The sequence below is a fragment of the Misgurnus anguillicaudatus genome, chromosome 25, assembly GCF_027580225.2.
Source record: "Misgurnus anguillicaudatus chromosome 25, ASM2758022v2, whole genome shotgun sequence".
NCBI lineage: Eukaryota > Metazoa > Chordata > Actinopteri > Cypriniformes > Cobitidae > Misgurnus > Misgurnus anguillicaudatus.
In genome coordinates, this window is record NC_073361.2 from 19941699 (window position 1) to 19962781 (window position 21083).

A 21083-nucleotide genomic window follows, 5' to 3' on the forward strand; every position below is an offset into this window, starting at 1 on the left:
GACAACTACTACTGTATGTGCTATTGTTGTAACTGTTTGTCAGTGCTAATGCAATTTCCTGGTAGCTCCTCCCATATATTTGTCAAAACTAGTGACTTTTTGTAAAAGTGAGAATGGCAAGTTGTTCCAAAGCCTTTATTTTTCAACCTGCAAGTGCAGTCCAGTAGCTACAGGATCCACCTCTGTTATAGAGGTACACCTCTTTGATGTTTGTCTGTCCGACATAGCAGGTGCCAAAATCCACAATGTCAGTGGAAAGGTGCAGCGTGGGTAATGCCAGGTGAGCGCAAAGGAATACTGTCTGAAATAGTGAATAAAGACAACAGTATTTATTACATACATACTTATACAACAGTAAGTGAGAATTACAAACTTACGCACTGACCTAACACTGAAAAAAATGATTCATTCAAATTACTAAATTTTTTAAAGGTGTTGCAATCAATTTATTTAAACTACATTTAAACAAATAGTGTTTTATTTTGTTTTATTTTACTATTTTTTTTGTTTAAATGTAGCTTAAATAAATTGATTGCAACCACTTACCTTAAAACAATCTAGTAAATTGAATTAATCTTTTTTTTCAGTAAACTACAAGACAGTAAAACATCCTGTATACTAAATCATAGCCAATAATAAACAGCTACACTGTAAAAAAAAATAATGCATCCACTTTTTTAAGTAAGTTTTACTTGAAATTTTAAGTAATTGTATAAATTGCTGGAAATGGATGCAAAAATTATGCACTATATTTTAAGTAAATCCAGCTTTTATTTTTTTTCGTGTACCTGTTTTACAGATTTGGTATCACATTAAAATGAAAAGTTATTTAGATTTTAGTCATGGCTGACCCTGATAATAATAAGAATTATGACTATAGTATGTACTAGAAAACATGCATTCAGACCTGTGTACTGTTATTGCTGTACTGAATGGTCAAACTCTGCTTAAACTCTAGTTTCCTCTCTCCAGCATCGTTACACAGAAGGGTAGCAGAGAGTCGAGCATCTGATTCCTCACACGATTCAGTCAGACAGTTTAAGAGTGAAGATGAATTGTGAAAAGCCACTTTAACCTACAGATTCAAATACTCTGAAGTCATATACTGTGGCAGACATCTACAAATCATAAAGAAAAAAGTAAACAGAAACGATGTTTAAAGACCTTGGGATCTTAACACGGGTGTACAGACCTGCATGTCATGTTTGGGCTGCAGTAGAAGTGACGTCTGCTCGTCTCCTGACCCCGACAGTCCATGTGTGTGTCTGTGAGGGGGTGAGCTGGTGGTCATTTTAATCTTCTGATGGGGCAGAAGAACTGAGAATGGAGGGTGAGTAGTCAGCCTGAAAGTCAAGGTCATCTCTGTATTGTTCTTCAGCTGGAACGTTCGTGTTATCCTGGATTCCCTCTATGGTTCAGAAAAGTAAAAATCAATTCTGTTCACCTAAACCCTTACATTGCCAATAGCCACTCTAGTACTTGAATATTCTCATTTTTTAATTTGGATATTTTGTGACCCTACCTGTGAAAACCCAGCTAAAGTATTTTTTTGTAATTTACATAATATAAACCTACATAATATTAAGAACATTCTGTGAAAATATAACCTTGCCATCTTTAATATTGACTAAGTGAGGTCATGTTAAAATATTAAAAAATTAAAGTGAAATCAATGATTGAAATCAAATTTTGATGCTCCTAATATCATATTTAGATTATGAGACTTTAGCCTGGATTTCACAGATACGGTCACATGTATTTTGCTTTCACTGCACCTGTTTGCGTGTTTCTCTATCTAGTGTATCACTGGCAGCTGCAGTGAATGTCAGACCGTCTGCATCTTCTTCCATCTGCACTGACAAACTACACACACACACACACACACATATTTACTGTGTAAAGTCACTTACTCAACAGGTGCAGAAAATGCTTTCTAAAAACAAGATTTTTACATTTCCGAATCATGCAAAATTCATGGCTGCCTTCAGTGGCGGCCGGTGACTTCTTTTTTCGAGGGCGCTCGATGCGAAGTTCGCCACAACATGTATGTAGCCCGTCATGTGTGTGGTTCATAATTTCAAAATATGTGCGCATAGAGAAATCCTGTGTGCATCACGTGTCTTGTCAAAATTAGTGCCTGCTGCATAAGCGTCTAAAGGGTTTATGATAAAAGAGACGCTCGCGTTTGCCAGATACTCACATAATCTCATGCGTAATCAAAGTTTAGTGTTAAGGGAGTGTCTTGCGTGTATTTTGTGAACGTCAGCGTCTCTTTTATCATAAACGGTTTTGACGCGTGTGCGGCAGGCACTTGTTTTAGCAAAACACGTGATGCACATGGTTTACATGACGCAACAAACACATATTTTGAAAACGCAAGCAACACACCACACCCCGAACACTTATTTTGAATTAGCGCCCCTCGGAAGAGCAGTCACGAGCCGCCACTGGCTGCCTTTGCCACCATAATGCAACGGTGCAGTAGGTGGTTGTTATGTGGTTACTACTGTGTTGTGAGTTATTGCAATGGCATATATGATATTTAGGGGTGGTTTCCCGGACCAGGATTAGCTTAATCCAGGACTAGGCCTTAGTTTAAATAGGAAATATAACTAGTTTTAACAAACATGCCTTACTAAAAACATTACCTGTGTGCATTTTGAGGTAAAACAAAGGGCACTGATATATTTTAAGATATGTAAGTGAAAGTTGTTTTCAGTTTGGAGAGCTCTAAAAAGTGTTTAAGTCTAGGACTAGTCTAATCCCTGTCCGGGAAACCGCCCCTTAGTGTTTTTTGTGTGGTTTCTGTGTAATTCTTAAGTCAAAAAAAAAAAAACGCGGACCACTGAATCGATATAATTGTGATTTCTATATACGGCTGTGATTTTAGGTCTGAGTCTCAACTGCAACTCACATGGCAGGTTTAACATAAGCCTGCATGTCCAACCTCAATGGCTGTAGCTCATAGCCTTGGGCTCTTTCCACTTTGCCTGGGATCAATGATGCCATCTAAGAGAGATAAAAGAGAGGTATTACATTATCTTCACTGTAAAACTGATGGCTTTCAATCGGCCCCTTTGTTATGAATGAGAAATTTGGAGCATACCTTGGAGTCCAAGCTCATGTAACCTAGAGCATAACCCAAACATCTTTGATCGGTTGAGCCTGACAGGATCAGAGGGGTAAAAGACAAATGTATAGAGCTACTACCCCCTGCTGGAACAACCTGTAATAAAACTTTTTGAAATATCTTTCCATACAAACAAATAAAGACTAGGCAAAAGGTGACATTGCTATTCCCATAGACCTACTGTTTGCTGTGGAGTGATGCAGTATGGGTAATCTGCGATATTTCCTTCATGAGGTTTCAGGAACACAGAGAACAGCTTCTTGCCTGTGGCCTGAGACACATGAGCTTCACTGTCCTCCTCCTCATCACTTTCTTCCTCATCCTCTTCAAAACCATCCTACAAAAGAGGGGAAAGCTTGCATTTTAGACTGCAGGGGTTGATACAATAAAAGACCCATCTCAATATTGTTGGTAATATTAATTAGTTAAGACTCACAGACTTGGTCATGATGGATGAGAATGTGTCTTCCCTGTTAAGGGTGTGGCTCTCATCCCATGATGGGAACATGACGCATGGATTCAGCCCAACAACTTCATTTCCATCAGCATCCTTCAGAGGAAATGCTTCACCACATGCAACCAACAAATCTATCAACTTACTGTCTCCAGCCTCCAGGTTGTAGGTCACCCAGTCCATGCGGATATCTGAAAGCAAGTAATGTGCTTTTGTAAACTTTTGTAATTTTACACATGACGGTGTGTCTTATACTATATAATACATAGATTCCATTTTTGTTATAATGTATCATAATGAATTCCCCTAATCGGTTTTATGCTGGGTAGCAGTGGCGGCTTGTGACTGCTCATCCGAGGAGCGCTAATTCAAAATAAGTGTTCGTAGTGTCGTGTGTTGCTTGCGTATTCAAAATGTGTTTGTTGCGTCATGTAAACCATGTGCATCACGTGTTTAGTCAAAATAAGGGCCTGCTGCACACGCGTCAAAACCGTTTATGATAAAAGAGACGCTCACGTTCACAAAATACACGCATGACACTCCCTTAACAGTAAACTCTGATTATGCATGAGATTATGCGAGTATCTGGCAAACGCAAGCGTCTCTTTTATCATAAACCCTTTAGACGCGTCTGCAGCAGACACTTATTTTGACAAGAAGACACAAGATGCACATAGGATCACTCGGCTGCATACATGTTGTAATGAACTCGAAAAAAAGAAGTCACCGGCTGCCACTGCTGGGTAGTTTCAACGCAAAGTGCTGGGTTGTTTTAACCCATTGTTGGGTGAAATACTGCATACATTTTTTTTGGGGTTATTTAATTTAAAGGAATATTCCATTTTCTTAAAAGAAAAATCCAGATAATTTACTCACCACCATGTCATCCAAAATGTTGATGTCTTTCTTTGTTCAGTCGAGAAGAAATTATGTTTTTTGAGGAAAACATTGCAGGATTTTTCTCATTTTAATGGACTTTAATAGACACCAACAATTAATACTTAACTCAACATGTAACAGTTTTTTTCAACTGAGTTTCAAAGGACTATAAACAATCCCAAACGAGGCATAAGGGTCTTATCTAGCAAAACGATTGTCTAGATCCGGTCGTGATGCGCCCCACGCAATACGTCATGACGTCAAGAGGTCACAGAGGATGAACGCGAAACTCTGCCTCAGTGTTTACAAGTGTGTTGAAAGAGGACTGTCCTACGTTGTTGTATGTCAACTGATACTAATTAATGTCTTTGTGTCAGTTTATTGTTATGGTCCGCAAATGTGCGTTTTATATATGTAACACGTGACCTCCCTACGTCACTATACGCATTTACGTTAGGTCGTGCTGGACCGGATCTAGACGAAAAGTTGTGGTTTAAAAGAGCATATTTGTTATTTTTCTTGTCAAAAATGACAATCATTTTGCTAGATAAGACCCTTATGACTCGTTTGGGATTGTTTATAGTCCTTTGAAACTCAGTTGAAAAAAACTGTTACATGTTGAGTTAAGTATTAATTGTTGGTGTCTATTAAATTCCATTAAAATGAGAAAAATCCTGCAATGTTTTCCTCAAAAAACATAATTTGTTTATACAAAATTATATTACACCTAAATATGCAGGCCATATGTGATGCCATATGTAATGCTCAGCTTACCGTAAGGACTGGTGTTAATGAGCCGTAAAGAGCGTGACACGGTGTCTCCTCCAGAAACATGGCTTCCAAATCTGTGAAGGTCAATCATAAATGTTAAAGAGCATGTTTGCATCCAGATCTATAAAGTCAGCAAGATATCTGGAGACACGCAGATGTATCCTCTATGGTCAATGACCTTATAAAAGGACCATGGTTCTGATTATTAGGCTGTGGTCCGATCAACTGAAAGTAAATTGGACACCCCCTCACAGACATCTGGATCGGCACAGAAGCTGGATCCAGGTCACCAACCTGAAAAAAAGGCAATAACACACTTCTAATCGAATATGGTGTTTGATTTGAAAAATGAAAATTATTTTTTTATGACTTACTTTACATATGAGATTGTCCTGATATTCACCCCACATATTGGTAAAAGCAATGATGTTGATAGTTAGACTCTCAAATGGACCAAGCGTTCCACTGTTTGGTTCAACAAAAAATGCAGCACCTTTTCCATGGGCAAGCTGGCAGCGTACAAATTCTGTAAGCGACAAAAAGGAATCATTAATCTCCCTTTTCACCTCCCGAAAAATAGAGAACAGTAAAGAACAGGTTGCACCTACCCTCATATGCTTTCTGCTGAATTTTTTTAGCTTGAGCAGAATGGAGAGGGACGGGGCTTCTAAAATAAATCAAAAGTCAGCGGTCTTTATATATACACTCACCTAAAGGATTATTAGGAACACCATACTTATACTGTGTTTGACCCCTTTCGCCTTCAGAACTGCCTTAATTCTAAGTGGCAATGATTCAACAAGGTGCTAAAAAGCATTATTTAGACATGTTGGCCCATATTGATAGGATAGCATCTTGCAGTTGATGGAGATTTGTGGGATGCACATCCAGGGCACAAAGCTCCCGTTCCACCACATCCCAAAGATTCTCTATTGGGTTGAGATCTGGTGACTGTGGGGGTCATTTTAGTACAGTGAACTCATTGTCATGTTCAAGAAACCAATTTGAAATTATTCAAGCTTTGTGACATGGTGCACCGTCCTGCTGGAAGTAGCCATCAGAGGATGTGTACATGGTGGTCATAAAGGAATGGACACGGTCAGAAACAATGCTCAGGTAGGCCGTGGCATTTAAATGATGCCCATTTGGCACTAAGGGGCCTAAAGTGTGCCAAGAAAACATCCCCCACACTATAACACCATCACCAGCCTGCACAGTGGTAACAAGGCAGGATGGATCCATGTTCTTATTCTGTTTACCCAAATTCTGACTCTACCATCTGAATGTCTCAACAGAAATCGAGACTCATCAGACCAGGCAACATTTTTCCAGTCTTCAACTGTCCAATTTTGGTGAGCTCGTGCAAATTGTAACCTCTTTTTCCTATTTGTAGTGGAGATGAGTGGTACCCGGTGGGGTCTTCTGCTGTTGTAGCCCATCCACCTCAAGGTTGTGCGTGTTGTGGCTTCACAAATGCTTTGCTGCATACCTCTGTTGTAACGAGTGGTTATTTCAGTCAAAGTTGCTCTTCTATCAGCTTGAATCAGTCGGCACATTCTCCTCCGACCTCTAGCATCAACAAGGCATTTCGCCCACAGGACTGATGCATACTGGATGTTTTTCCCTTTTCACACCATTCTTTGTAAACCCTAAAAATGGTTGTGTGTGAAAATCCCAGTAACTGAGCAGATTGTGAAATACTCAGACCGGCCCGTCTGGCACCAACAACCATGCCATGCTCAAAATTGCTTAAATCACCTTTCTTTCCCATTCTGACATTCAGTTTGGCGTTCAGGAGATTGTCTTGACCAGAACCACACCCCTAAATACATTAAAGCAACTGCCATGTGATTGGTTGATTAGATAATTGGATTAATGAGAAATTGAACAGGTGTTCCTAATAATCCTTTTAGGTGAGTGTATATATACATGTTACGTATACATACCTTTGTAAGTTTTCAGATGATTGTGAAGGTACCCCCGTGAAGTACTCCACCTCCACAGTGAAAGGCGCGGTAATAGCGGTGTGATTGGTTATCAATAGCTGTCGCTTAACAGACTGTCCAATGAGCACTGGCTTTTGTTCTGTGAAGTCCAGCATGATTGGATGGTGTTCACCCTCATTAACACAGTCAGTCTGAGGCAGCGAGTAAGAAACAGTGAGAGGTTTGGCTTTGCAGAAAAAGCCAAGTACCAATGAACCCTTCATTCCCTTCACTTCACAAACTGCAGTCACTTCAGTCAGCTCCTCCTGAAAAAATAAAAACACATTTAACAGCACTGAGTTGCATGAATGACGTGGTTTGTGAAAAGCAATGGGTGCTTGTAGCATTACAGTGATGGTACGTACAACAGTATGAGAAGTGAATAATACAGAAACTTCCGTTTTGCCATTGGGCTCCAGGGTGCCAGCAGATGGGTTGAAGGTTGCAGAGCAGAGATGTGCTTGAGCACCTTGGAGCTGTAAGTGAGAAAATACCCTGAAAATGACAGATTTTCTAGTCCAATAGTATGACTGAGAAGATCAAACACTGTTCCAAACTTTAGTCATAGGAGATACATGTATTATTAATATAGCATTACTTTAAAATGTGCATTCAAATGTGTTCTTTTGAACCTCAAAACCACTGATTTAATGTAAAACACAGTGAACTGAGCTACATATGGACCCATAGGCCTTTGTCTCACTTTTCTCCAGTTGAAGTGGGCTGGCAATAGTGTTTGGTTAAATATGGTAACGGTGCCCTTCTGTGGAACTCCTACATACAGATCAGCAAATACCAATTTGCGATCCAATAAACACACCTGAGGTAACTGAACGTTTGCCCGTAAAGAGAGGTGACTGAGGACAAACAAACACAAATGTCATATCTGACGTCAGTAAAACTCTTTTCATTATGTGTAATTTTCCATATTTTGTTTTTTCTGTGCAGAGGTCAGTAAGAAGTCATTTGCTCACCAGCCGGTCCCATTCAGCACAGTAAGCTGTAGGACAGACTCAAAGCACTGGCAGTATAAAGCTCTGAAGGTTATATCCACACTGCACGATTCCAGAGGAGGCAGAAGACCTTTACTTGGCTTTATATCCACCTAAACACACAAACAGAAATGCATACAAAAAAAACGTTACTGACAGATTTTAACCCCTTCAGACCCAGCGTCCACTGAAATGGACATCATGTTTTGTGGTTCAAACCAATAAAAAAGCAGATCAACCAATCGAAATAAGGAACACTGATTAAAAACCTGAAAAATCAGGTCTGTAGGGGTTAAAGGTGTCATGAACTGCATTTTTATATTATGTTCTCGAGGTTCAGTTATAAGCTTAACAAGATTTTTACATCAAAAACGTCATAGTTTAGAAGTAATGGGCTATTTTCTATCCTGGTTTTGACCCTCTCTTTGAAATATGCTGTTTTGGTAGGTATGCTGCATTCAAGACCAGGAAGTAAACAACCATTGCTGTGTTTTGCATTACTGCACAGCAATTCTGCTGTGATGCTCACTAAAAACAATATGGGTCATTTTGGTTAAAAACATAAATGTACACTCACCTAAAGGATTATTAGGAACACTTGTTCAATTTTTCATTAATGCAATTATCTAATCAACTGATCACATGGCAGTTGCTTCAATGCATTAAGGGGTGTGGTCCTGGTCAAGACAATCTCCTGAACTCCAAACTGAATGTCAGAATGGGAAAGAAAGGTGATTTAAGCAATTTTGAGCGTGGCATGGTTGTTGGTGCCAGACGGGCGGGTCTGAGTATCTGCTCAGTTACTGGGATTTTCACGCACAACCATTTCTATAGTTTACAAAGAAGGGTGTGAAAAGGGAAAAACATCCAGTATGTGGCAGTCTTGTGGGCGAAAATGCCTTGTTGAGGCTAGAGGTCGGAGGAGAATGTGCCGACTGATTCAAGCTGATAGAAGAGCAAATTTGACTGAAATAACCACTCGTTACAACCGAGGTATGCAGCAAAGCATTTGTGAAGCCACAACACGCACAACTTTGAGGCGGATGGGCTAAAACAGCAGAAGACCCCACCGGGTACCTCTCATCTCCACTACAAATAGGAAAAAGAGGCTACAATTTGCACAAGCTCACCAAAATTGGACAGTTGAAGACTAGTAAAATGTTGCCTGGTCTGATGAGTCTCGATTTCAGTTGAGACGTTCAGATGGTAGAGTCAGAATTTGGCATAAACAGAATGAGAACATGGATCCATCATGCCTTGTTACCACTGTGCAGGCTGGAAGCGGTGGTGTAATGGTGTGGGGATGTTTTCTTGGCACACTTTAGGCCCCTTAGTGCCCTTAATTGGGCATCGTTTAAATGCCACGGCCTACCTGAGCATTGTTTCTGACCATGTCCATCCTTTTATGACCACCATGTACCCATCCTCTGATGGCTACTTCCAGCAGGATAATGCACCATGTCACAAAACCTGAATCATTTCAAATGAGTTTGAACATGACAATGAGTTCACTGTACTAAAATGGCCCCCACAGTCACCAGATCTCAACCCAATAAATAGAGCATCTTTGGGATGTTGTGGAACGGGAGCCTCGTGCCCTGGATGTGCATCTCACAAATCCCCATCAACTGCAAGATGCTATCCTATCAATATGGGCCAACATTTCTAAAGAATGCGTTCGGCACCTTGTTAAATCAATGCCACGTAGAACTAAGGCAGTTCTGAAGGCCAAAGGGGGTCAAACACAGTATTAGTATGGTGTTCCTAATAATCCTTTAGGTGAGTGTATGTCATTTCATTCATTAGTTTATGTCAAATGACAAATGGACAAAGCAGAAACATGCTTGGTAAAAACATTGTTACTCACACGTGTTTTGGGACATTACTGACAGACACTATGATGTCATAAGACAAAAATCATTTTGGCAGCTTGGTTCCAATAAAAGCTGTTTTTGGACTAAGAAGCAAATTTAGGGTTCTAAAACTTACAGGACCTTCATGATTTTTTAATTCAACAACTTTTTAATATATTACTCACAACGTTGTTGGGTCACCTAAATTAGCCTTCATGTGATAACATCTAAATTAAGTATGTTATTTAATTAAGTAACAAGAAAAATAATTAAGAGTTAGATCAATTAAAAATAGCAACAACACTTTGTACCATAATACAAAGCTTTATTATTTACTATATTTTTATTATTGAATAAACTCCAAACATAATTTCTAGCATATAAACAGTGCTGTACCAGTCCTTCGTTGAGGGTCTGTCTATTGGGCAGCTCGTCTAGGCTCCAGTGAGCATCTAACAGACTCTTGTTGGTGATATGGATAGTAAAAATGCTCTCATCTCCCATTTGCAGCAAACCAAAGTCCAGACTGGGTACACCCACTGTGCAACACGGCCCCTGAGACACAACACAACATGTATTACAGTCTATAACTAGACTGTATTACACTATTTTCTGAGCATTCGTGATGTGGTGTTTCCATCACCTCTGACCTTAAATGTGACCTCAATGGCCAGTCCTACAGTTTTGGGATGGTTCTGAACATGACACTGGAGCGTGGAGGAAAAACGACCTGGTTTCCCTCCGGTGAGAATCAACTCCAAGTCAAAGCATTCATTTATCTCTGTAGGTAATCACACAAGTTTGGATCAATCAGCAATTTATACAAAGAAAAGCTGGTTGTAAGGTCCTAATTTCAAAAAACAAATTTAAATAGCATCATTATAGTACACTATTATAGTACTTATTATGACTATATGCTATATTCCAAGACATACATTATGGTCATATATATAATATGACATATATATGTGATAGTTCCCTTTCAGTCGGTCACTACGACGTCACGTCGTGACCGACGAATTGGGAACCGCTTCGCGGGTGACCTATCTACTTCGAGAACTATCAAAAACGCCAATGAACTTGGCATGCAGGTATTTGCATAATGCCGGCGCCGCCCCGCCAGGTGCGTATATAAGGCGCAGGTGCATAATACCAAATCAGCTTTTATTGCTTCGAAGCCGGCAGACATCTGCTCTCGAGAAGCTGTTAAACTGATCTTCGTAGATCCTGTCTCTAAGGGAAAAGAAAAAAATCTCAGCTTGCTGAAGTTGGTTGGGCAAAGACACCTCAGCGGAGGCTCGCAGTGTTTTCTCCACCCTTTCTCTCTCTCTCTGTCTCTTTTTTTAGGACTTGAGTTCGAGTGAGTGCGTTTGCCTCTCCCTGTGTGTTTCACCAGCTCGCACAAAAGAGTGATTTCCCTGAAAGAGCAGCACGTTTGAGCTTTGTGTCTTTTTAAAGACAGCCACTCATTCGTGTCACGGTCGGGGTCGTCTTTTTAAAGATGGATTTCCGTCCGTGCTCCGTTTCTGGATGCGGTGTGTTCATCGCCCCCCAGGATGGCCACAAGCGTTGTCTTTCGTGTCTGGGGCTCCAGCACGCAGAGGCAGCGTTGCGTGATAGCTCATGCCCCATCTGCGAGGGTATGACTATGGCGGATTTGCGGAGACGGGTGTCGTTCCTTCGGCAACGGCCCCCGCCTTCCCAGTCTGGTGCTGCTAAGGGCGCAGCTACCAAACTTGCGAAGGATGACCTCCGTATAACGGTGCTGGGTCGGTCTGCTGGTTCGTCCAGTAGCTCCCAGCGCCCTGATCCGTTGCCAGCGGAGGTCCCGATGGAGACGAGCGGCCCGTGTTCTACGGTGTCCTCGCGCTCTGTCGAGCCTCCACCTGACGGGATGTCCACTGTAACGTCAGAGGGGGGGTTGTCAGCCTCGGACGTCGATCCGGATCCGCTCCCGCCTTCGGGCCAGGTTGCGGGTTCCGCGTTCGACCCCGAGATGGCAGCCATGCTCGCTCGGGCGGCGGAGGCGGTCGGCTTGGAGTGGACTAAACCTCCCCCACCTGAACCGTCCCGCCTCGATGATTGGTTCTTCGGGGGTGCCAGGGCTTCTCAGTCCTCGCCCCCGGTGCCTTTCTTCCCCGAGGTGCATGAAGAGCTGACGCGGTCGTGGAAAACCCCGTTTTCCGCCCGGAACCGGCCGTATCAGCCTTCACCTCTCACCTCTCTCGAGGGTGGAGATGCCAAGGGGTACACTGGTATCCCGTCAGTGGAGCGCCCGGTCGCGATGCAGTTGTGTCCGGCCGGTGTCGCTTCCTCCTGGCGGGACCAGCCTACTCTCCCCTCGCGGGCCTGTAGGCAGTCTTCGGCGCTGTCCGGTGCTGCTTACAAGGCTTGTGGGGAGGCAGCCTCTGCCCTGCATGCCATGGCATTGCTGCAGGTCCACCAGGCTATGGCTCTGAGGGATCTGCACGCGGGAGGTCACGACTCGGCGGAGTTCTCTGAACTACGTGCGGCTACAGATCTGGCGCTTCGTGCGACCAAGGTCACCGCACGCGCCGTCGGGCGTGCGATGTCTACCCTGGTAGTCCAGGAACGCCATCTCTGGCTGTGTCTTGCGGACATGAAGGACGCTGATAAAACCCGGCTCCTGAATGCTCCGGTTTCCCAGACCGGCCTGTTCGGCGAGACGGTCGAGGAGTTTGCGCAGCAATTCTCCGCGGCCAAGAAGCAGACTGAGGCCATCGCTCAGATCATGCCACGTCGGAAGCGTCCTGCGCCTGCCCCATCCACCTCGGCGCCTCAGCCTGCTCCTCGCCGAGGGCGTCCTGCGGCGGCCGCCTCCGTTCCTCCCCGGGGCTCTTCTAAGAAGCGAGGAACCGGTCGTCAGCAGTCCGCCCCGCCCGCTCAGCCCGCTTCAAAGGGTGGTAAAAGAAGATCTAAGCGGCCCTGAGACGGGCGACCTAGAGATGGAGGGGATCGCTTTTCGGGAGATGGTGAAGGCACCACTCCCCCCACCGGAGGAGGGCCGGTTGGGGAATCTTTTGTTTCATTTTTCTGTTCCGCCGACTTTTCAGTCGGCACCCACAAATTCACAAAAAGAGCGAATTCCACTTCCATCTCTAGGTCTTCAGATGAGCGCCGGAGACACGAGCGGGCTCATAACCCCCCCTCGTTCTCCGACTCATCAGAGGAGAACGAGAGCGGCGCACGGGCTCATAACCCCACCGCGCTCTCCAACTTCTCAGGCGGTAGGAGACAGCTACGGGCTCATAACCCATCGTCTCCCTCCTCCTTCGCCAGAGGGTGCATCGAGTGGTGTGAGGTGTCTTCAGCAGAGCCTCCCTTACTCAACCACCCAGCAACGGACTCAGGTGAGTGTTATCACACACAACACTGCTGTCGGTGCGGCCGTTACGCACACACCGGCGATCACCTCCGTTGCGCCCGCCGCGGGTACACCGATCGTGCCTTTAGTCCCCCTCGCACGGTATCTGGGGGCGTGGCAACAGCTTCCCAGCCCGTCGCGTTGGCTTTTACGCACGATTCGTCTCGGCTATGCGATCCAATTTGCCCGGCGTCCCCCCAAATTCTCCGGCGTTCGTTTCACTACGGTGAGAGCTGCCGATGCGCACGTCCTCCGTGCGGAGATCGCTGTCTTATTGGCGAAAGACGCGATCCAGCCGGTCCCTCCAGCCGAGATGAGGTCGGGGTTTTACAGCCCTTACTTTATTGTACCCAAGAAAAGCGGCGGCTTGCGACCGATCCTGGACCTGCGTTCGCTGAACCGTGCACTTCACAGAATGCCGTTCAAAATGCTGACGCCCAAACGCATATTTCCATGCATTCGTCCAAACGATTGGTTCGCATCTATCGACCTGAAGGACGCGTACTTTCATGTATCGATTCTCCCCCGGCACAGGCCGTTTCTCCGCTTTGCGTTCGAGGGGCGAGCATACCAGTACAAAGTCCTCCCATTCGGGCTCTCTCTGTCGCCCCGTGTATTCACCAAAGTAGTGGAGGGGGCTTTAAAACCCCTGAGAGAGAGAGGTGTGCGCATTCTCGCGTATCTGGACGATTGGCTAATAATAGCTCAAACACGTCAGACGCTGTGCGATCACAGAGATTTAACTTTAAAACACCTCGCTCGTTTGGGTCTTCGGGTCAACTGGGAAAAGAGCAAGCTTTGCCCCGTGCAGAGAATATCTTTTCTCGGTATGGAACTGGACTCGATCGATTTGACAGCTCATCTAACAGAGGCGCGTGTACAGTCGATTCTGACTTGCCTGGATACATTCAAGAGCAAGAGCGCGGTCCCGCTGAAACAATTTCAGAAGCTTTTGGGGCATATGGCAGCAGCCGCAGCTGTAACTCCGCTCGGACTGCTTCATATGCGACCGCTTCAGCATTGGCTTCACGATCGAGTCCCGAGGAGAGCGTGGCTGCGCGGCATTCACCGTGTTATCATTACACCTGCGTGTCGTCGCACTTTCACTCCGTGGTCAGACCGTGCGTTTCTCCGAGCCGGTGTGCCTCTGAGACAGGTCTCCAGGCACGCGATAGTATGCACAGATGCGTCAGACACGGGGTGGGGGGCCACGTACGATGGGCTTGCGGCTTCGGGGGTCTGGACGACACCCCAGCTGCATTGGCACATAAACTGCCGGGAAATGTGGGCTGTATATCTTGCGCTCGTCCGTTTCAGCAACGAATTACGGGGCAAAGATGTATTAGTTCGAACAGACAACACTGCGACCGTGGCGTACATCAATCGTCAAGGCGGTTTACGCTCGCGTCACCTGTCGCATCTCGCCCATCACCTCCTCACTTGGAGTCAGAAGAATTTGAGGTCTCTTCGTGCCATTTACATCCCGGGCACGCTCAATGTAGAGGCGGATGCGCTCTCTCGGGCTGCGCGTCCCGGCGAATGGCGACTCCACCCCATTGCGGTTCAGCAAATTTGGAGACGTTTCGGCAAAGCGCAGATAGATCTGTTTGCTTCCCCAGAGACGACCCACTGTCGCCTGTTCTATTCACTAGCCGACGACTCGCTCGGCGTGGATGCATTGGCACACAGCTGGCCGCGAAACGTGCGCAAATACGCTTTCCCTCCGGTGAGCCTCATTGCGCAAACCTTATGCAAAATCCGGGAGGACGAGGAGAGCGTGCTGTTGATGGCACCGTATTGGACAACCAGGAGTTGGTTTCCAGAACTCTCTCTCCTCGTGACAGCCCCTCCGTGGAAGATTCCCCTGAGGAAGGACCTTCTTTCTCAACAAGAGGGCACCCTATGGCACCCGCGCCCCGACCTGTGGAACCTCCATGTGTGGTCTCTGGACGGGGCACGGAGGATATGAGTGATTTACCGCAAGAGGTATCTAACACTATTGCTGCTGCGCGAGCGCCGTCTACGAGACAGGCTTACGCGCTTAAATGGAACCTGTTTGTCGACTGGTGTTCTTCCCGAAGTGAAAACCCCCGAGAATGCCCGATTATTGTTGTGCTTTTATATCTCCAGCGTCGTTTGGAGAATAGGCTGTCACCATCCACTATTAAGGTCGATATCGCTGTGATATCAGCTCACCATTCACCCGTAAACGGTAGAACAGTGGGTCAGCACGACCTAGTCATTAGATTTCTCAGAGGCGCTCGAAGACTGAATCCTTCGCGTCCTCCCTCTATTCCTCCTTGGGACCTGTCCTTGGTGCTGAAATCACTCCAGGAAGCCCCATTTGAGCCTCTGCATAGTGTGAGTGTTAAATTTCTTACAATGAAAACATTAACTCTCCTTGCTTTGGCTTCTGTTAAGAGGATAGGGGATATTCATGCATTTTCGGTCGATGAATCGTGCCTTCAGTTCGGGCCGGCTGCATCCAGCGTAACTCTGAGACCCCGGCCCGGCTTTGTGCCCAAAGTTCCCACCACTCCTTTTAGAGATCAAGTGGTGAATCTCCAAGCACTGCCTTTGTAGGAGGCAGACCCAGCCATGGCTTTGTTATGCCCTGTTCGTGCACTACGTGTGTATATAGACAGGACGCAAAGTTTTAGGACCTCAGATCAGCTCTTTGTTTGTTACGGTGGTCAGCAGAAAGGAAAAGCTGTCACCAAGCAGAGGATGTCCCATTGGATTGTGGATACTATAGCCCTTGCATATCAAAAGCAGAATGTGCCTTGTCCATTTAATTTACGTGCCCACTCTACACGCAGTGTGGCATCATCTTGGGCACTGGCTCGCGGTTCCTCGCTAACAGATATTTGTAGAGCTGCAGGCTGGGCGACACCTAATACGTTCACAAGATTCTATAGTGTTCGTGTCGAACCGGTTTCCACTCGGGTTCTTTCTACTAACTAGTTAAGAATGCCGAGGGTCGGCTCGTGTGTCGGCTTGGAGCCTCTATTTTGGTGCTGTACAGTTGCACCAATATGGAAGGCCATGGGGGCAAAAACGTCACAAAAACAGTTTTTGCCTCTCCTCCACCGCCCTGATAGCTGGTGTTGCGGAGCATCCGCTGTCAACCTATCACTGATGTATTCTCTGTAAACCTGTGTAGGCTAGGCGTCCACATTTGTCCCCTACATGGGGTTCATTTGTGTGTAAAGTCCGTGGGGTTCTAATCCTCCACGTTTTTCCTTAGCAGAGCCTGCTCTGCACCTCTCAACATACCATGTATTGTTCAGAGACTTTTTTGAGCAACCTGTCTGTTGTTTCATATATTTTTATGTCATCCATTTAACCTTCTTAGGGGATGGCTTCCGCAGTGTTCTAGCTCCGCTCAGTTTAGACGCTTCCCCCAGTTCGCTGCTTCACTATCGTGGGTTAAGGAACAGGTAGTGACCGGCCTTCTTCATTTTGCCTTAGGTTCCGCCCCTTTATGTGGAGGGCGGAGGGCTTTTGCAGGCACTGGAAGGGTTCAGCTGCAGTGGCGTTTTGGTAGGGATTCCCAATTCGTCGGTCACGACGTGACGTCGTAGTGACCGACTGAAAGGGAACGTCTCGGTTACGTATGTAACCCTCGTTCCCTGAAGGAAGGGAACGGAGACGTCACGTCCCGTTGCCACAGTTTGCTGTTCCATTGCTGTTTCAGGCCGGGCACTGTTGCTCGGCTTCTCAGCAATAATATAGCTGATTTGGTATTATGCACCTGCGCCTTATATACGCACCTGGCGGGGCGGCGCCGGCATTATGCAAATACCTGCATGCCAAGTTCATTGGCATTTTTGATAGTTCTCGAAGTAGATAGGTCACCCGCGAAGCGGTTCCCAATTCGTCGGTCACGACGTGACGTCTCCGTTCCCTTCCTTCAGGGAACGAGGGTTACATACGTAACCGAGACGTTTTGTGTGCATAAAACCTATTAAAAGGAAAAAAAATATTTGTGTACATTTAAACCTGTTGCATCACGTCATGAGATATGCGAGAACCAATGTTTTAATGAAGAAAGAAAATCATGTGGTTTTGAAAGACATAAGGGTGATTAAATACAACACAATTTTTATTGTGACATCCATTTTTTCATTATTATGCTGCAATGCTCTTACCTATTTCTCCTATAGAGGGCTCCACTTCAATTACGTGACTGTCAACAATACGTTCCCATTCAAAGTGAATGACTGACTTGCTATGATTCCACATCTGAAAAACACAAACAAACACACAAAAAAATTAAAAAATCTTTTCTGAAAAAACTTTATATTAGAGAATAAGTGAGTAAAGGGTAACTGGCTTGTTACCTTGAATTTCTTGCGGATTGTGGTGTGTATAAAAATCTCCCCAGGTATTAAAATAGCATAAGGTTCAAGGAGGACCTTCAATGGCTCGGTTGAACCTCTCACCTCAACCTCTAAAACTGTCACATCATTGAAATGGAGTGCTGTGTCCAGGCTTATCCTGTAGATAGTACATAGACATATACATGTTCCCAAAATTCATTCGGGCTCATTGACATTAATGAAAAATTTAAATAACAAAGTTGTCTAATTTAATGCACAGAATCCACTACATTAAAGGTGAAGTGTGGAAATCTACCCTCCTGAATGGGCGATTCTCACGAAACCATTGAAACACCACAGCACTAATGATTTTAGCTTTAAAATGTGTAATATAGTAACATTAAAAAGCATCAGAATTAACACAATACTGTGTTCTACCTTGCACAATGTGTGATTTCAACATAAGAATTTATAATTGGAAATATTATCTCATATTCTGCTGAAATTCTCATTACCGCAATGTGTCCGGCTGTGTTTGAACATGCGTTATGTTGTAATTTAATCAAATTAACACAAAAATATTAAGAAAAAAAATAAATGGATGTTTTGCTAGACTACTTTAGATGACAGAAAAAATATTTACTGAATATTCATGTATAATAATAATGAAGAAAAATTAGGAAAATTATGTGTCCATGCCTGATGTTCTCATCCTCCGCAACACTTTTTGAGAACAGTTTAATCACACATACAGAATTGTAATAAAGTTTGATTTTGAGTGACCAAGCACATGGACCAGTTACTTCAAGATGGCTACCAGGTAAGATCATTTTTTTTACAGTTAATTTGAAATATTGTCTTGTCAGAATGCTTACACGACATTTTGATTATCATTACCGCAACAGATGCTTATTAAATGTTAATTTAATTAATAGAAGCATAATACTTTGATTTTAAATGCATGTGCAGAATCTCTGTTCAAATTATGTTCTTTCAGGTTTGTCATGTCATTTTGAAAATATGTCAGTGTTGATGTTTTCTGACTGTTGCGGTAATGAGATTTTTTAGGACTAATTTTTTAAATTATGTTACAAAAAGTGTTAAATGATAAGTAAATGTTTTTAAATTAATGTTCCCATTTACTCCAGACTTTGTTTTTTAATGTCTGGTGGGAAAAAAGGTACATTTAAGCAATTTTTACATTTTCATGCTTGACATTTTTAAAACCAAGTTTTCGTGAGAATCACCCGAATACTTTAGATCCAACCCTGCTTTAGCAAACTGGCCTCTAATTTTTAGTTAGCTGTGAAAAGCTTGATTAGCAGGTTCAGGTGTGTTTGATTGGGGTTGGAGGTGAACTACAGGAGAAAGTAAATCTCCAGGGACAGGGTTGGTGACCACTGCCCTATACTATATTACGTAATATTAAAGGCGGGGTGCATAATCTCTGAAAGCCAATGTTGACATTTGAAATCACCTAAACAAACACGCCCCTACCCTAATAGAATCTGGACCTTCCTTTGATAGACCTGCCCTACACATACGCAACCCAGGCACAATGTTGGTTCGTAGACACGCCCCTTTACTGCTGATTGGCTACAAGTGTGTTTTGGTAGTCGGACCGACCTCCTTTTTCAAAGTGTTTTTCAAAGATCATGCACCCGGCCTTTAATGTACTGTAAAATGAAACACTTCATCTTTAAGAAATCCTTAATTTTACCCATTCTTATTGACTCCCTGTAGATCAGGAACATCCTTGATTTGCAAGTGACAGACACTGTGGTAGTCTTTTAACTACAAGGGAACGAAAAAGATAACATGTATACATCTGCCTGATTCTATAAGTGTTTATATATGTGTGAGTCCACATACGTCATGGGGAGAGTATGTGAGCAGGAACTCATGTTCCTGTGCAGGAGCCAGGATACCCATGTCTGGCCTGATACTGAACACGCTGTCTGTATCAACATGATGCTGGATGGTGACGGGGTCTGGAGTTTCTCCAGGAAACAGAGATTGGAGATTGGGCTTCATGATCTGCCAGTGGAACGGGAGCTCTAAGTGTCTACAAAGAAGCGCAATATTAATTTACATCTGTATGGATGGTTTACACAACTGTTCTGTTTTTTCATAAAGTGGAAAAGGAACTCACGCATGGTTTTTTATGACAACCGTCTTATGAAGGGTGGAAAGTGGATTGGTCGAATCGAACCGCACAAAATGGTCAGCTGTGAGATCAGACAACTCCCCAAATCGAATCTGATCTTCTCCACCAGATACTGAAACCAATTCAACTGCGACCAGTTGACCTGTACCTGAGAAAGTTTGTTGAAGCAGGCAAATGTTTTCATCGTGATGCTTGATTTCCTACTTACATATCACTACTGAAATGATGCTCACTTTAATTTTTGTTCACTGTGTATGTTTGTAACAAAAAACTTAAAGGGATAGTTCACCCAAAAATAATGTCATTAATGACTCACCCTCATGTCGTTCCAAACTCGTAAGACCTCCGTTCATCTTCAGAAACACAGTTTAAGATGTTTTATATTTAGTCCGAGAGCTTGCTGACCCTTCATTGAAAATCTATGTACGGTTTACTGTTCATGTCCAAAAAGGTAATCAAAAAACATAATCAAAGTAGTCCATGTGACATCAGTGGGTCAGTTAGAATGTGTTAAAGCATCAAAAATACATTATGGTCCAAAAATAACAAAAATTACGACTTTATTCAGCATTGTCTTCTCTACCGGTTCTGTTGTGAATCGCGTGCACGAGACTAAAGTCACATTACTGCAGTGACGCGGCTGACGTGTTATCTGGTGCGCCCCAGCTGTTTTTTTGTGTGCTCGAGCTTCGTTTACAGTCTGAGGGAGACGCATGCCGTAAGTTATGTTTTAAAGATCGCTCTGCATCTGATCTCTATTAAAAGTCCTTCACAAAAATGGAATTATCTCAGCTTTTTGCTCAAAATTTGGTGTTTTTGATGAAACCTACACATATTTGAGAGGTGATAAAAACAGAACACATGAAGGTAGGATGAAACTGATTTTTTTGTTCGAAAGCAGAGGGTCTGTTTTTTTTTTATTTTCATATAGTGTATGTTTATATATATTTAAAAAGGAGCATTTTCTGGAAGACATTAAACTTTTGTGAAAATCATGAAAAATGCTGGCGGTGAAAGAGTTAAACTGTGTTCCGAAGATGGACGGAGGTCTTACAAGTTTGGAACGCAATGAGGGTGAGTCATTAATGACATTTTTTTCATTTTTGGGTAACATATCCCTTTAAGTTGTTCCAAACCTATATATA

At 43.8% G+C, this 21083-nt stretch overlaps 1 protein-coding gene across 1 annotated transcript in view; it reads right to left on the reverse strand.

The window, feature by feature from the left end:
* Positions 1 to 21083, reverse strand: part of dlec1 (DLEC1 cilia and flagella associated protein) — a 30610-nt gene that overhangs the window by 1870 nt on the left and 7657 nt on the right. The window contains exons 12-34 of the mRNA XM_073863911.1: positions 19924 to 20086; positions 19644 to 19836; positions 19492 to 19565; positions 17793 to 17949; positions 17601 to 17694; positions 10715 to 10845; positions 10461 to 10619; positions 8194 to 8324; positions 7923 to 8076; positions 7585 to 7695; positions 7181 to 7485; positions 5843 to 5901; positions 5609 to 5760; positions 5413 to 5528; positions 5238 to 5308; positions 3567 to 3775; positions 3312 to 3467; positions 3107 to 3226; positions 2915 to 3009; positions 1776 to 1863; positions 1193 to 1408; positions 908 to 1075; positions 148 to 301 (exon numbers count right to left, since the gene is read on the reverse strand). Coding sequence (XP_073720012.1) covers positions 148 to 301; positions 908 to 1075; positions 1193 to 1408; positions 1776 to 1863; positions 2915 to 3009; positions 3107 to 3226; positions 3312 to 3467; positions 3567 to 3775; positions 5238 to 5308; positions 5413 to 5528; positions 5609 to 5760; positions 5843 to 5901; positions 7181 to 7485; positions 7585 to 7695; positions 7923 to 8076; positions 8194 to 8324; positions 10461 to 10619; positions 10715 to 10845; positions 17601 to 17694; positions 17793 to 17949; positions 19492 to 19565; positions 19644 to 19836; positions 19924 to 20086 — 3276 coding nt within the window. The remainder of the gene's footprint in view (positions 1 to 147; positions 302 to 907; positions 1076 to 1192; positions 1409 to 1775; positions 1864 to 2914; positions 3010 to 3106; positions 3227 to 3311; positions 3468 to 3566; positions 3776 to 5237; positions 5309 to 5412; positions 5529 to 5608; positions 5761 to 5842; positions 5902 to 7180; positions 7486 to 7584; positions 7696 to 7922; positions 8077 to 8193; positions 8325 to 10460; positions 10620 to 10714; positions 10846 to 17600; positions 17695 to 17792; positions 17950 to 19491; positions 19566 to 19643; positions 19837 to 19923; positions 20087 to 21083) is intronic.